The 16,974-nt window shown below is 49.8% G+C and overlaps 1 protein-coding gene across 12 annotated transcripts in view; it reads right to left on the bottom strand.

Moving 5' to 3' along the window:
* The window catches only part of AMOTL1 (angiomotin like 1), an 89,424-nt gene that overhangs the window by 42,062 nt on the left and 30,388 nt on the right, over positions 1–16,974 (bottom strand). For 10 of the 12 annotated variants that reach the window (XM_087757828.1, XM_087757822.1, XM_087757824.1 and 7 more), the window contains 2 exons: positions 8,040–8,186; positions 4,169–5,048 (listed from right to left, as the gene is read on the bottom strand). In XM_087757828.1, the coding sequence (XP_087613954.1) occupies positions 4,169–5,048; positions 8,040–8,186 (1,027 nt within the window). Of the gene's footprint in view, positions 1–4,168; positions 5,049–8,039; positions 8,187–13,121; positions 13,141–16,974 lie in introns of those variants that run through there. The other 2 variants (XM_087757833.1, XM_087757829.1) reach the window with 2 other exon arrangements.

Consider the following 16,974-nt stretch of genomic DNA (forward strand, 5'->3'; position numbering starts at 1 on the left):
CATGCCTGACGGGATAACAAGCTGGATGGGGAGCTCCCGGGGTCCCGATGTCTGAAACGACAAGTGTTAATGAGCTACATGAACGAGGAACGTTGAGCGTGTCGCAGAGGTGATATTATATCTGATTAGTCTCCGTTTCAGCTGGTACTGCAATGGTGTCCAGGTCGGCATTCCACAGTGAAAAAAGCGGTTTTGACAACAGTGAAATAATTATGGGGCTCCAGGCTTCATCTGTTACATGCATCAAAGGACTGATACCACAGGGCTCCTCACTGTATCTGACAAAGCTATAGGAAAATCCCAACTGGTAACTAGAAAATACAGGCTAAAACTAAGATGCAGATCTGTGCCAGAGACGGCAATTAGCTAGTGGAACAAGTCTGTAAAGGCCGTGATGGGTTCTCCAGACAGAGAGTGTTATAATCACCAGGACTGAATGTTTCACAAACTGGAATTAATTCACAGCTTTGTGCAAAAGACTAAATTAGTTTATTTCCAAGCCCTTTTACCTGACAAGCTGTGGCTCTCTGAGCATGCACCTAAGGAAAGTTTGCAAAGACACTATTCAGGAATAGCTGCACATCTAGGAAAGGAAAGGTTTTCTAAAGGTTATTACACTTGGCCAACTTAAAGCATTCAGAAGGCGTGAGTCAGGGCCCCAGGCATCATGCAACTGGCTTAAAAATACTGATATTTTAGAACAGGAACAAATATTGGTTCCTTTTTATTTGCCTTCTGTTTTTTTGGCCTTTTAAGCTTCAGGGTTGAAGCTCTGCTCTGCAATCGTGATGTCCATAAAGCAGAGGTCACTAAGTCTAATTTATATAAATGCTGAGATTACCACAGCATCATATGACTCTAGGAGGTCTTCAGGACAATACCAAATATCTTGAGATTTACAGTAAAGTTGTGAGATTTCACCACGGTGATTATAAAGGCAACGTTCCCTTTAAAACCAGCCACGTGCAAAAATAAAGCCAAACCAAAAAAAAGCAAGTGAAACAGCAGCTGCAGTTATCCCATCTCCTTCAACAGCTCCCTGCCAGCATTTGTGGGTTTCCAGAGACATTTCCCTCATCACAGAAGGACTGAGGGGGAGCGGGGGATCTGTGACCCTACGGGTCTTTTCCATCCCTGGTATCTGTGGGTACTTGCTCTGGACCAATGCAGCTCCGTGCTCCTCTCCTCTCTTATCTGGAAGGCAGAAGCCTTTTGCACAGTCCCTGTCCAGAGGATGCCAGGATGGATGCGCTGGGGAACAGATATGGCCAAGACCGAGGGAAGAAGAAGCTAGGATATACGAGATTCCCATCTGACCACGGGGAAAGCTCTGTTTCCATTAGCTTCTTTCCAGGCCCTCCCAATGAGATGAAAGCTGGAATTTCTCACCTTGCTTGCTCCTCTAACACAAAAAACAGCTTCTCCAAACTCTACTCTTCCACTAACCTGATGAAACTGGGCAGTCCCCTACCTTAGTCTCTCTTATCAAGGTCCTCCAACCCAGCCAGATGGCTGGCTGTGACCCTCTCCAGAGCCCCGGTAAGGGGGGAAGCAGAAAGCAAGAGCAGAGGCACAGAAAGGTTTGCATTCAGGAGCAACCCAGCAGTGTAACACAGCCCCCGGCTCTCCTCCAGCAGCGCTCAGGGGCAGCCGCCCAGACAAGTCCTCTAGCAGAGACGGGGCTGCCTTAACCCTCTCCATAGAGAGGAATGTTTGGGGCGGAGGCCATTTTGTGAAATTGCTCATTCCAGACCCGGGCAAGCCTCTCCTGCGATGCAGCCCGAGATGCGCGCAGGGATGCACCAGAGCACAGCTGCTGCAGACAGAGAAATGGCAAGTGATGAGCACACTGGGACTACTGCCACTTCCTAAAGGTTTTTGTCACCCAGATCTTCCCAGGTAACAGGGCCATAAGGGGATCCTGCAGCCCATGGGGCCAGTTATAAGCTGGGCTATGGCACAGGAGAAGAAGCCAAACCAGTTCATACCAATTAAGAACAAGTCTGGGTAATGCCAACAGTGAATATTTCAGTGCACCCAAACAAAGTGAAACGTTGACATTCCTGTATCGAAAAATATCACAGAAAAAAGCCCAAGATGAGGATGAAGACCACTGCTTGCCGACATCTCCTGCACAGCCAACTGTTCCCCCAGCTGCTGGTGCCGTGCAAAGCAATGGCACAAGACACAGCCTGCAAGTGAGCAACTGTCCTGCTAGTGCTAATTACTGCCTAAAATGTAGCCAGCGGGAACACGCAGGCAGGAAACATCCCCCAAAATCCAGGCACTACGTGAAAGGAGCTAAGAAGGACCTGAAAATCCCCGTCTGCACACCAGGACCCAGAACCACCTTAGAGAAAGCACAAGAGAGACCATACATCTTAGACCAAACTGAGCTTTGGTGAAACACCCCCCCAGCTATGCCAATATCCTAAACTTCCCCTGGGAACACACGCTGGAGTAGCCAGCAGGAATATATGCCCGCACTGAGCTGCAAGAAAGACACCACCCAAGATTTTTTAGTAAATCCGCAAACCGCAGTGGCTCTGCTCTGCCATGCTGCCAGTCCTCTGCTGCACAACACATCCCCTCGGCACCCCTGAACCTGCCAGGAGAGACATTTCTCCACCATCATGCAAAGAAAACAGCATGTAAGGGTAGCAGGCATCCCCTTTGCAGTGTGATTTGGGGGTTAAACCATGCTGTCTTACATGGAATAAGCAGTAACCACCACCATGAGACTCGGGGTTTCTCCCCGCAACTGCTGGGGTGATCCAGCAGCACCTTGGGATAAGGCTGGGGGCTGGCCGGCACTGCCGGTGTGGAAAGCTGCGCTGAAATCAAGGAGTTTCTCAGCATTAACTTTGCTGATCAGGCACCTGGGCAAGGTTTTGAAACTGGTCCCAAAGGGTTTCCACTTGACACCAGTGCGGTTCCTAGTTAGCTGCAGCAGTGCTTGCAGCGCCCAGGTCCGCTCGCTTACATGAACTCAGCAGAACAGACTCTGTGGGTATTGAGTCACCTTTTTCCAAGAGTAATAAAAACTCCAAACGAGCTCCTTTTCTGTGGGGATGAATCTGCTTGGTGCCAGAGATGTTTGTTAGCACCGTGAACAACTGTGGCAGAGCACAGCCCCAGCTCGACCCCATTGCCGTCGAGTTCGTATAGCTGTTTCTTAGCATAAACAGAGATTTTCGCTGAGCTTTTAAAAATATCATCTCGCTCTGAAAAAATTACACAAACTCCACACAGTGGTAGGCTGGTAATCAAAATACACATGTAGCTGGAGGAAGGCCAGCGGCGCTCAGTGCAGGCCCTCCACTTGTCACAACTGCCTTGCAGCATTCAGCAAAGCCACGCTCCGAGTTCCTCCCCGTCTTGACACCAAACCCATCACTTTTGCACAGTCAGAAAGGCAGATCATTCACACCCTGATTTCATGTCTTACAAATTTCGGAAAGGAAGAGCCGGGTTAGCCGCACCATCTTTCCTCTGTGCCTGCGCTGCGGCAAAATATGCGCGTGCAACTTAAGTCAATGCCAACAAAACCTGTAGGGATTTTGGGGTCAGAAAAGACCTAATGAGGCAGCTTGCAACACAAAAACCACCCACAGTCACACCAGACAACACCAAATCCAGCAAAATACCATCTGGGCGGTGAAAGAGAGAGGGATGAGACAGAGAAACACTTGTATTTAGGTACAGCAAGGGAAAGGGAGCCCTCAACGCACGGGCTCACCTCTGAAGGCCACAAACCCGCCTGGGCGTGGGGCAGGACCCGCGCCGCTCGCAGGGATCAGCTCGCAATGAGTAAACGCTCCGGATTATTTTTAATGCGCTTGGAATCAACCCCTGCTCACGGGGAGGCCCAGCACGAGGGGCCCAGTACCGTGAAAGCCCCACGTGAGCTCTGTTGGGAAGATTTAAGTAGGGCTTTAGTGGCGTATGTGCTTTATACGGCCCTCTTGGAGATGCAGGTGCCTCCACTAGCCATCCCGTGCGGGCCCGGCCGCAGCGGTGCGACGTCCCCACCACGTGCCTGAGGCTGAAGATCACAGGGGCCACGTATATGCGAGGCCCAAGCCCCACAGAAGCCGGCTCCTCCACTGAGGGCAGGATCAGGGCCCCTCCGGCAGACCCACCCCCCCGGACGGCCATTACCCATTACCTGCTGACCCCGTACTCCGGGGGCGGCTGGTAGCGGACGAGGGCCACCTCCGCCCGGGCGGGCTGGGGGGCGGCGTAGGAGGCCTTGAGGACATCCTGCGCCGGCTGCTCGCCATAGAAGAGCCCGTGCTCCTGTGCCTTGCTGCTGGGGGCCGCCGCCTTGCCTTTGTAGGGGTACTCGGGCGGCGGGCCCCGCGGGTCCGTGGCCTTGCCGGGTGGCGGGGCTGCCTTGAAGCCCTTCCCGCCCGCTGGGGCCGGGGGGTGCTGCTTGGCCCCATTCCTCTCCAGCGAGAGCTGCATGATCCTCTCGCTCAGCGAGCGGACGTGGCCCTGCTTCAGCTCCTTCAGCGCCTCGTCCTTATGTGCCTGCCCGCTGTTGGCCCGGTTCACCGTCGGCCTCCCCTCCGTCCTGGACTTCTGGCCGGACGCGCCATAGAAAGCCGGCGCGGCGGCAGCGGCCGGCGGCTGGCCTCGGAAAAACTGAGACTGGGCCTTGGCCTCCTCGTAGGTGGGGAGCTCCTCGGTGCCGTGCGGGGGCTGCGGGGCCCGGGGCTGCTTCTCCATCGCAGCACCGTCCCCCTGGTGCTCCTGCCCCTGTGGTTCCTGCCGCCCCGACGGCTGGACCATTGGCGGCTCTTCGGGCACGAGGTTTTCTGCGGAAGAGAGAGTGCTGGCAGTGCTGTTGGAGGGGCCGGCGCTGCCCGTCGCCTGGTGCTGTATGGCCAGCAGGTTCATGTTCTCGCTGGGGTTGCCATACCTCAGCCGCTCCTGGATCAGGCGCTGCAGGACGGTGCCGGCTGCCACCTCCTCCGCCCCTCGCATCTCTGCCTCTGGGACCCGGCGGAAGCTGGGTGGGCGCAGGGTGCAGAGGGCCTCCTCGGCTGGGCAGGGAGAGAGAGAGGCGGCCATTAGCTCTGCTGCCCGGGAGGTCCGATCCCCCCCTTTTTTCTTCTCCTACACCCCACGGCTGTGACCCTGTGCCCAGGATGCACCCCCAGGGCAGTGCCCTGCCAGGGCACCCCTGGGAGCAGAGGGGACATGGCTGGAAGCAACCAAAGGAGACAGGGCACTGCTCCCTGCTCATCCCCTCACCCCAGCTCATCCCTAATTCTGTCTGCAGTGACCCCTAAAACCACATTCCTGTCCCCGCCCGGCCCTCCTCTCCATTAGTACTCCATGCATCCCACACCCACGGCTCTGAACCCCCTCCGAAGTCAACAGAGGGACAGGCAATGTCACAGGGAGATTTGGTCTTTTCTAAAATACGAATAGAACAGAATAGAACAGAATAGAACAGAATAGAACAGAATAGAACAGAATAGAACAGAATAGAACAGAATAGAACAGAATAGAACAGAATAGAACAGAATAGAACAGAATAGAACAGAATAGAACAGAATAGAACAGAATAGAACAGAATAGAACAGAATAGAACTATTTCAGTGGGAAGGGACCTACAACAATCATCTAGTCCAACTGTCTGACCAATTCAGGGTTGACCAAAAGTTAAAGCATGGTATTTAGGGCATTGTTCAAATGCCCGTTAAAGCCTGACAGGCTTGGGGCATCGACCACCTCTCTAGGAAGCCTGTTCCAGTGTTTGACCATCCCCCCCAGAGATGCCTTGCACGGCCTCCAGTATTGCCATGCAGGCTGCCTCTAAATGAGATGCTGCATTTTTGATGGCCAAAGCCAGATGAGTCAAATCCCCTCTTAAGTGCACTGCCTGCCATAGCAAAATAAAATGCAGAATGTGTCGCAGAAAAACTGTGAAATGATGCTGAAAATAAAAGGGTCCTAAAAGTGCAATTAAAGAACAATCTGCGCTCTGGCATCTTCACCTAAAACTGCAATTTCCCTTCTGGCCAATAATGCTATTTCTAAGGGATTCAATACTAACTTTTGTAACTTTGCTGGGTGAGTACAAGGAAGGCGTTATGGTCATAGATGTAACGCCAGCATTTTAAAAAGAGCACAGACGGATCAGCTGCACAACCCTAACACAGGCTACTGAAGTAATTCAGAGGCAACTGTACCATTTTTGCACCATATACACAGTGGAGCTTGCCTGGAGCTAAGCATCTAATGGCATATAACCAGGGCAGGGAGGCTGGGATCCCTCCCTCCCGGGAGACGTCTGAACAGCGTCTGAGCCCAGAGGGGTGCTCCTGAAAGACCCTGGTGTGGACAAAAGTGAGAATAAGCCCACAGCTCTGGGCAGAGCCTTCCCACGTCCCTAGGGAAAAAGAAGGTGCTGTTTTGAGTTCAGTTTTTTTGAGGTCATTCTTGGCAACTTTCTCTCTCCTGCTGTTTCCAATTCTCAGAGGAGTTCTTCAGAAGTACTTACATTTGTTTTTTGGCATTTGAAAGTAGTTAAAAAGCAAACTTTCTCTTGAGGTCTGGTATTTCCCTGAGGTTTCATCAGTTACTGCACATGCTGTGGGATAACTTATATACAACCCAGATGCCAGAGGGGAAGAAAAGCCTTCGACTCTTAACTATGAGAATAGGTCACTTCCACTAATATTTCTGCAAGAAAGCCTTAAAGATGATTGTGGGGCTCAACAGGGAGAGAAGATTCCCAGGCTGTTTCACCCCACGCCTGCCCTGTGAGATACACCTCTCCTGCTTTCCCTGAGACAACGTTATCTGCCTACCAACCTGACTCGCTGGGGCTGCAGCCTGGCCACCAGCTTTCAGAGGGTCTGTCAGCTCCCTGGGCCAGTGTTTGAGCCAACAAGATGCACGGACACACACACCTCCATCTACCCACCTGCACAACAGCCAAGTACCCATCTACTTTATATGCCGCCACAGCTACAGCAACCTCTTACTGCTTTTTGTGTTATCACAGAACACAGAAGCCTCACCATACTTGACATTTTTGCAGACATGCAATAAAATCTCCCTAACGTACCAGAAAGCTCATAGTCTACGTTCACAGAATCATAGAATGTCTTGAGTTGGAAGGGACCCACAAGGATCATTGAGTCCAACTCCTGTCCCTGCATAGGACAATCCCAAAATTCACACCATATGTCTGAGGACGTTGTCCAAAGGTTTCTTAAATGTTGTCAGGCTTGGTGCCATGAATACCTCCCAGGGGAGCTTGTTCCAATACTCCACCACCCTCTGGGTGAAGAACCTTTTCCTAATGTCCAGCCTAAACCTCCCCTGGCATATCTTCCTGCTGTTCTCTCGGGTCCTATCATTGGTCATCAGGGAGGAGGACAGGCTGGATGGGGCTCTGAGCAACCTGATCTGGTTGTAGATGTCCCTGTCCATTGCAGGGGGGATGGACTAGATGACCTTTAAAGGTCCCTTCCATCCCAAAGCATTCTATGATTCTATGAGGGAGAAGAGATCACGTTGTTAGACTACGCCTGAGATAAGCCTGCGGAAAGTTGAAAAAGCCAACGCCACATTGTCAAGGCAGCTCTTTATCATACAGTATAAGGATTTTCACCCCTGAGCTAGACATCCGTTAGCATCCTTATATCTGGGAGATGTACTTTAGTTCCCTGTTGTTGAGGTCCAAAAGGATTGACCACGGTGAGCCTTGCACAGGGTGCCTACGGTCCTGCTCCATCAGAAAAAACCTATGGACCTTGGTCCAACTGTGCAGTGAAGAGCAGCCATGTCCCAAAGGACAAGCAGAAATGTTGCATCCTCCACAAGCACAGGTGACAAACGATGGTGGGTCATAACACTCAAGTCAAGGCAACTCCCCTTTGACCCTACCAAGGATGAGAAGCTGGCCTTCAACTCTGTACATATTATTTGTAAATGGTTTAAACTGCTCAATTTACGCTTCGGGAAAAACCTGGAAGTAAATGCGGTGGGTTTGTATGGAAGTGTGGCCACCCACTTACCAGCTTTTTCTTTGGCACTGATTGCTTCAGCTGTTAGCGGAGAAACTTCATGCCTGCCAGCAAACAACTGGTGATCCTGGTAAAGAAAGCCAGCGTCTTCCAGTACCTGGACTGGGCTGGTAGGCTTGTAACAAACAGATGTGGAGCCTGCAAGAAAGAAGAAAGGGATGTCAGTAAATAAATCCCTTGACTGACAAAGTATAAAGCCATGACTTATGACAGAAGTCCAAAAGGTTTTCTTGCGCATGGTTAGGTACCTGAGAAGGCCTGCTGAGGCCACTGAGCCAACCACCTCTGCTGTGCTCACCACTCAAATAACACATTAGCTCTGAGGAACAAGAGGCAGCCACCAAGTCATGTTCCATGCACCGACCCAGGCTGGCCTTTGAGGTCCCCAGACCAGATAAAAAGCAAGGCTGGCACAGCCCAGCTTATAAGAGCCGACAGTGACAAGCTCACAAATCAAGGCATGGCCCTGGGACATGAAGCCAACAAAGTCAGAGCAAAAGTGAAAGAGGGAGTGGGTAAGAAGAAGGAAAGAAGGGTAGGTGAGGACCCAGCCACATATTCAATAGGGCTAAAGTCTGGGAAAGGCTTTGCCACAAAATCTGCTCATGAATAATAGTTCAGCAATACAGAAAATTGCTGAGACATAAAATACAGTCAACGCTATCAAGGGAGAGAGTTTATAAATCATTTTCTCCAGATGTTCTTAATATGGTAAGGAGACGATGTAGCTGGAGAGCCACGGGAATGTGTCCGGCAGACCGACTGCACAGGAGCCGCACGCCTGAACTCCAGCACCTCACAGACATCGATGGCTGGACTAGTCCCCCAGCCCCCTTCACAATCAGTGAGCAGGAACAAGCCCTCCTGGCAAGCAACAAGGCTCATCCTAAATCTGCTCTCAGGGATGGCTTTCTCTGGCGGTGCTTGTTCTAACAAGCGCATACAACATGCATCACAGCAGTGCTAAGACAGGAATGACATTGGCTTGACCCCACAATTCAAGACAGGAATCACACTGGCATGACCCCACAATTCAAGAAAGACACAGACAGACTGGAGAGGATCCAAATGAGGGCCACAAAGATGATCAAAGGGCTGGAGAACCTGCCCTGTGAGGAAAGGCTGAAAGGAGTTAGGTCTTTTCTCCCTGGAGAAGAGAAGGTTGCGGGGGGACCTCATCACAGCATTCCAGTAAAGGGCAGTTACAAAGAGGACAGAGGCTGTCTCTTCACAAGGTGCCACATGGAGAAGACAAGGGGCAAACGGGTACAAGTTGCACGAAGAGAGGTTTTATCTTGACATAAGAAAGAAATTTTTTACAATGAGAACCCTCACTCACTGGAACAACCTCCTCAGTGACATGGTAGAGTCCGCATCACTGGAGGTCTTCCAGATGTGATCGGGCAGGGTGCTAGATAAGCTCATCTAGGCTCCCCTTCCCGTGGAAGGTTGGACCAGATATCTTTTGAGGCCCTTTCCAACCTGGGCTGTTCTACGATTTTCTGCTTGCTACTCATTTTTCTAAGCACTACCTCATTTTTGTAAAAAGAAGCCTCTTTGAGGTTCAAACCTTAGAAGTGAGCACCTCCTGGCCCCGAGTACCCTGGTGCAGCAGGGATGCAGCAGAATCGCTCTCCATTTACACCACCCATTGCCAGACATTTTAGACTAAGGGATGGCCATCGACCTCTAACACTGGCCACTGCCAAGGGACGTGCTCGGGCAGGAGGTGGAGGACTCACGGTGGCACCGGCAGGGTGTCCATCCGTCCCAGCGGGGCATCCACCCATCCCATGGGGCAGGAGGCCCACAGGAACAGGGAAACGCAGCACCTTGCTCTGCAAGAAAAAAACATCGGCCGCGGGTGACCTGGACTTATCGATCTGACTGCTTGGTTTGTACTTTGTGAACTGCATGCCCACTGGCATATATCACATGAGGAGGTTGCTTTGCTGTCCTCCTTACGTACAGGCCACCATTAACCCCATGCCCCTGCATGGAGCAGGGCAGAAAGAGGGTAGTGGAAGGCAGGATCCAGTCCATCTTCTCTACAGGCATGAACATACTATTTTCTTCTGTGCCCGGAGGAGAAGAAATAGGCATTTCTGCAAAATGTTAATGAATTCATCACTTCACCATTCATATTATGCATGAATGTGTATGGCAGTTATCTATATTCAGAGAGCAAGAGGGAAAGATTGCTCACTTGAGTAGATCTAAGCCGAGTATGTTTGTGAAAATGAGCATGGTAGACTGCTCTGGAATTTGTGCTGATGCTGATACAAACCCAAGAAAAATCTCAAGAACCCTAATTTCCAACATTATTATCCTATTCTGGTCCAGAATAACATTAAGGACACCCTTCACTGCTCCTCCACACACATGATCCTGCCTTGGAATCAGGAATTCTGTATGAAACAAGGGAGTTTTGAGCCCGGGCTTGTTTTATGAATAAAAAGTGGATTGGGGCAAAACAAAGAAAATCCACACACCCAAGGAAGACAAGCGGTTTCAAGCATTAAAGGCAACCTGAACTACCAGCAACTACAGCTTGGCCTCACAATTCACCAAACAGAATTTAAAAGAAAGAAACTGTTACTAAAATCCTGCACTCGCCTGCTGCGTTTTGAGTCTGTATGCACCCTTGGGTCATGCTTTCAAATTGTCCAAGATGCAAAACAGAGAATAAAGACTTGTTTTTTCACGATAAAAGCAGAAATTCTCACCTAACCACTTGCCTTTGGGGGCTGCAGCCGTGGCCGAGCAATATTGTACTATAATCGCCAGGACTGGTAAATGCCGGCATCTGTCAAACCGCTCGCTTTCCGATCTCTGTTATATTGGAGTTGAAACCAAGTAGCTCTGACCCAGGCAGAAACCACTGCACTTTGCTGTACCCATGTTGATGTTTTATCATCATGAAATGATGTAATAATGTTTTATGATGTTAAAAATGATGCAATGATGTTTTATGTTCATTCACAGTAGATTTTAATAAAATGTCAGCTGTAACTGGCACAGAAAGCCAGTTTATGTGTAAAACAGATAACAGTTGCTGAAAGATCAGTGCTTGGCGTATGGCCACAATCCAGATCATGGGCAATAACACAACACTTGAAAGCTTATTGAAGCCTCACAAGCCATCTGGAGCAAGGCACGAGCCTTTTTTCTTTCCCCCCTTGCCATTATCGGAGCCTCCCAAATCCCAGCTCCCCTCTCCAGAGGGAAAGGGTTTGCTACACCCAGCTCTGCAGGGGTGCAAGGCACCCTTCTGATGCTCGGGCACCTGCTCCTTCCACCAACCTCCTCATTCTTCTATGATGCTCACCAAAAAAGCAATTTCCATCCCTAAAACTGAATCCTGGTGCCAGAGCAGCGGTGCCCAGAGGCCACGGGTAAGCAGCCAGTTGAGGGCAACCTAGGATGGAGACCATCACCCCTCCAAGCACATGTCCCCAGGGAAGGGCTTTCTACCCACATCCAGCCCAAACGTCCCAAGCCACAACCCACAGTTGCTGCCCCGTGTTTTGTCGCTGTCAAGAAGAGCTGAGCCCATCATCTCTGTAGATGCTGACAGGCAGCTGCCTCTCCCCTTCCCAAAGCCAGCCCAGCTCCTTCGGCCCCGGCATGCAGGATACAGCCTGGTCCATAGCCATCACCTCTTCAATTGCCATATATCTGGTGTCTCTTAGAGCCAACTCTGCAAGTCATGACCATATTTCTGGCCTGGTTCAGTCCTTGCTGAACTGGGCAGCTGCTCCAGGCCTTCATTTCTTCATCTCTACTGACTCTCCCACATCTAAGTGATTGCCTGACACCAGTGCATTTGTTTTCCTTTTTTTTTTTTTTTTTTTTTTTTTGATAAGCATGCGTTACGCCATACAGAAGCATATGTATTATCCTGGAGGGTTACTACACAGCAGCACAATTCATTTGAAGATTCGGAATTATTTCAATGAATCATTTGCTAAGATTAACACCAGACAGTCAGCAAGGACCCAGAGACAGAGGAGCAACGCTTAAATATTTCCTCTTTCTGATGTGGTTTCAGTCTGGTTTTGAAAAGGATCTAAAGCAAAACCTCACAGGAAGCTCATCGCTGTGACATTACAGGAAAGCCACGGTCTTAGAGCAATAACAGCATCCCCAAGAAGTAAACTTCCTCCTCAAAAAAATAGTCAAAAATCGTTTTCTTACAGCCAAACTCTACTACTACTCCTCTCACCCTGCCCGTTGCGCAAACAGTTTGCTGCTATTTAGAGGCAACACATCGAGGCAGCGCCCGAGTGATGAGTTTCTGCATCTCACCCTGCTGCCCGCCTGGGTACCGCTCCACGGCTGCCTGCAGCACAGCCCACGCTGCCAGCACAGACGGCTCCTCCTCCGCCACCCAAAAACCACCCAGCCAAACAAAAACACAGAGCTGTCCTCCAAAAAATCCTCTCCCAATTTGTACCCTACTGACTGAGCGGTTCGAAAGAGACCGAGGCGTTTCAAATACCATCCAAAGCAATCATCTGAAATTAAAAAGTAAGTAAGGCGGCTTTACACTTTCCTATAAACTCTGCCACGGTTTGTAAGGGAGGTCCAAAAATGACAGAACAAAAATGACATCGTTTCCAAGCCCACATCTGTCCTTCTGTCTCATAGCCAAGCCAGAAAGGAGTATAAATACCTTATTCCACATTTAAAATATTTTGTCTGCCCTGTCACTGCATAAAAATCTCAGGTCAACAGGAAAGGAAAATAATTATTTAAGGGAACCAACGAAAGGATGGTGGCAGTGCTCCAGGGTCCCAGGGGCTGCTGAGGGCTGTGCCATGAATCCCCCCAGGTGGACCCATCAGTCCCTCCAGTGGGTCACAGGGATCCCCCAACGAGGCTGGATGCCCCTCCATGTGCATCCCGGCCTGTGAGCCTTAGTTTCTCTCCCAAGCATCAGCCCAGTTTCAAGAGGGGGGGATCACCATACCCCATCCACACAGCCATGCCGCTCTCCCAAGGCTGGGAGGCAGATTTGAGTTTCCTTCGGGTCAGAAAAAAATAACTCACGTGTCCCATTTCCTGGTTTACCTACAAAAAGGAGATGCCACTTCCAACAGGATGACAAAGGATGCTCTTGGTCCCACTGGCAGCTCTTCTCCGGCAGTGCTGGGACTCTTTTGCAGCCCCAGCTTCGACGAAGAGCAGGGGCTCAGACACACATTGGTGACTGTTTCCCATCAGCAGCTCCCCGGTTGATGTGCAGGTTTTCTAGGTCACTTCTGGGGTGGCTGACTCACTCCCGCACCCCGTAATTTTGCTTGGGAACCTCACATCCGCTGCCAGGGCTGCCGAGCCCCGTGAGGACTGAACAAGCATCACTAAGATTATTTTCACAGGAGCACAGGAACATCTTGCAGGACAGAAATCCAACCCACATAACGCACACCAGATGTGAGCGAGCAGCACCTCACGTTTCCCACATGAAAGCCAAGGTTCTGCCACATCTAAGCCGGGAGAAGCCTCGCCCCTGTGCCTGGCAGGGTTCACCAGACCGAGCCCCCCCTCCGCAGCTCCCTGCTCTGGGGAAAGAAATCCTCATCCCAGTGTTAGCTCCGGGATCCATGTTGTGCTATTCCCTTGCTCGAGAAGAGCTCCTGGAGTCTCCCAGCTGGGGTACTGTCATTTCACTCTCCAAAAAGTGCATCGTCCAAGAAAGCACTCGCAAGACTAATGAGAAAAGGCGACGAAGGCAGCCAAACCCCGTCTCTCCCAAGGAATCGTGCTAACACATCCAAATTTAACTGACTACAAGGATGAACACTTTCCATAAAACTTCAGCCTCACACGCTTATTTTCATATACGCTTCCCGTCAGCAAAAAACAAAGCCGCCGAGCAAAAAAGCTATGAGCGAAGCAAAGCAAAGGCGCCTTGAAAGCAGCTCCTGAACCTGGCATGAGATCAGATGGATACAGGAAAGAGCAGAGCCAAGTCTGCCTGCCCGGGAGATCCCTCGCGGATGCCCACACCTCCCCGCCCTCCCGATGGAAATCGGGTGCGCAGGCATGTGGGAGCAAATGGTACCCATCACAGTTCTTTCATCTCGGATGGTTACCAGTTTTATAACGTTAGAATAACCCGCTGTTTTTTTCCCCCCTTCCCAGGCTCACCCCCGGAGCAGCGGGAAGATGCAGGCGACAAATTTTCACCGCAGCTCCAGGCGTGGAGCAGTTACCTGGGCATCAACCCGATGGAGGAAGGGACACACGTTCCTTAGGTGGCTGCACTAGGCTTTGGAGAAATATGTGCATTTTAAAGGCTTCTGTATATTACGAGGCATACATCTGCCTCTGCAGCTATAACAGTGAGTCTACAGCACGCAGCTAGCCTAAATTTATTCAAAGAATTGAATCAATAATTGAAATTTCTACTTTGATCAAAGTGCCAGTGGCACAATTACGACTCACGTCAGCGTTGCTGCTCCGAGATAAAAGGGTAAGTATTATTCAGAGCTGAAAGTAAGGGAAGAAACTCTCCGTAAAAGAGTGAAATATAAAGGCTGACATGGAGCTCGTGAGTGAGACAACGCTTCTGCTACAGCCGTGTTGCTTGTCAGCACAGCGAAGAGTCTGCAGACATTTTCACTACACCGTAAATTCTGATTTCCAAGCCATAAAAAACTCCAAGATAAAAATTCATCACGCAAATTCTTAGGGAAGGATTTTTTTTTTTTCCACTGGGGGAAAAAAAAAAAAAAATCATAAATCAACCAGCTACAACATACAGACAAGACACTTGCAAAGCAGGAGTTTAAGCTACGATTAAGTTTGCTGCACTTAGTGCCTTTAAAAATGCTCACGTTACAGAAAAGCACTGGCATGATCCATGTCACTTAGATATTTAAGCCCTTCCATTAATTAACCAGAAGTGAAATAGGACCTAGGACTGTGGATCATTAAGTCTAGTTCCTCATATTATAAAACTCCCTTCTTGAACAGAATAAACAGCATCTGAAAAAGACGATTTTTTTTCCTTCCCATTTGGAGACGGTTTCAGGATCCTCTTCCTCAGATACACACAAATATTCTTCTCGGTTCCCGCTCGCAGTCACTGACATCGCTCTTTATCCATCTATTTTTTTTTGCCAGTGGTGTCCTTTAGGTTAAATAGCTTTCTCCCTGAGTCATTCCCACAAACTTGCAGCGTACAAAGGAGCCTGGGACAAGGACAGAACAAAAATAGTACAAAGACTGTACAGTACTCTCTAACTGAAAATGCAGGCATTGAGCTCTATCGTATGGATCTTCAGATTTCTGGAGCTTTTCTATTTTTTTTTTTTTAAACACAGACAACAAACCATGGGCTAAGGATCCACAGTGCCTCATTTGATTCATGTGAAGAACTACTCGTGATAACCCTTCACTGAGCGCTGCCTTTGCATTATTCTTAAGTGTCATGTGTAAAGGAAAAAGAACGTAAACTGTCTCCCCACCAGAATATATATTAAAATTATGAGCCTGCCATTATTAAACCATTACACGCAATTTATATTTAGCCACTTTTAAAATGCAGAAATTTAATAAAGGTATTATACACAGAAGTGCTAACAAGATAATTGCCTTTAGTTCCTGCTCCCAGATGGCTGAGCTCAGATTTAGAACCGGGAAAAATCACAGTAACGGCCGACGGCGTGGAGCCATTGCCTCGAAAACGGCCAAAACCGGTGCACGTCGCAGGCAGGGGGACACGTCCCAGGGGACGGGACACGGCACTGGCAGGGACCCCCTGCCCAACCCAGGTAGCCATCCCGAGGGGGAGTCCCCCTGAGAAGTCCCCCCCCCGCCTCCGAGGGATGCAGGAGCCCAGAGCAGGTCCCTGGGGGGGCCCCGGTGCCTCCTGCCCTCCCGGCACCTCGGGACCCACGTGCCATCCCTCAGCCTGGCAGGGACTTCACTGAAATATCTGCTCACACCATAGACACGGAGGAGGGAGGGCAGAGGAATAACAGGTTTTCAGTTGGCTTAGGTCTTAAATGGAGACTGAATTTTACTAAAAGCATTTTAATTCGTAAAATTGTTCATTAAATTAAATCAAATCAAATTAATAAAATAATTTCATTATGTTCCAGCCTGAGCCTTGATCAGTGGAGTTACTGTTGTCTAAAGCACATTTATATTTGTGCTAAACAATATGGTCAGAGCAGATAACCCCCAGTATTGCTCGATTATTTAATCCCAGGCTATGTTTTCCTGACATGCAGCATCCCCCCATAGATCACCCCGCTCCTCGAAAGGCGCTGCCTCGACGCATGCCGGCTGCCATCGCCTGGCTCGTGCTACAGGGACCCGCTACAACTTCAAGACGTGGTGGAGACGCGCGCGGGGAAAGGCACGGCCACGCACCGCGGTGGGACACGCCGGGGCTGTGGCAAGGCCGCCGAGAGGCAGCGACAAGAAGGCACGCCAGCAAATGCTGCAGGACCTGCTGCCACACGCAGCATACACCTTACTGCCAGGCAAAACTCTGCTCTCACCCACGTGAGTCCAAATCCAGAGTGATTTCACCAGCTTCTACAGATTTGCTCCAGATTTACACCCACAGCAGCATCCCCCCTACTGAAAAAGTCACTTAAAGGACCAAAAAAGAACACACTTCCTAAATGCAACATTTCAACAGGAAAGTTGCCCTAACAATTTTTTTGTATAGAGGTGATGTTGTTCTTCTTGGTTTTACTGTTATTTTCTATTTACTTCCATCTATTTCTGCTTCTGCCCTGAGCCGAAGGCAGGCCGTTCCATTTGAAAATTCAGGACGCAAATGGGAACCAGATTACATCTATCCCAAAGCTGCCAAAAAGCAATTGCTGTATGAAACCAAAAATCCTCCTGGGATTTTTCTCAAATCCGCAAAATATTCCCGAGCACTAAAGTTTCCACTGGGACT

This window comes from Nipponia nippon, unplaced genomic scaffold (assembly GCF_047370975.1).
Source record: "Nipponia nippon isolate SJK-2023a ecotype South Korea unplaced genomic scaffold, ASM4737097v1 scaffold_2, whole genome shotgun sequence".
NCBI classification, from domain to species: domain Eukaryota; kingdom Metazoa; phylum Chordata; class Aves; order Pelecaniformes; family Threskiornithidae; genus Nipponia; species Nipponia nippon.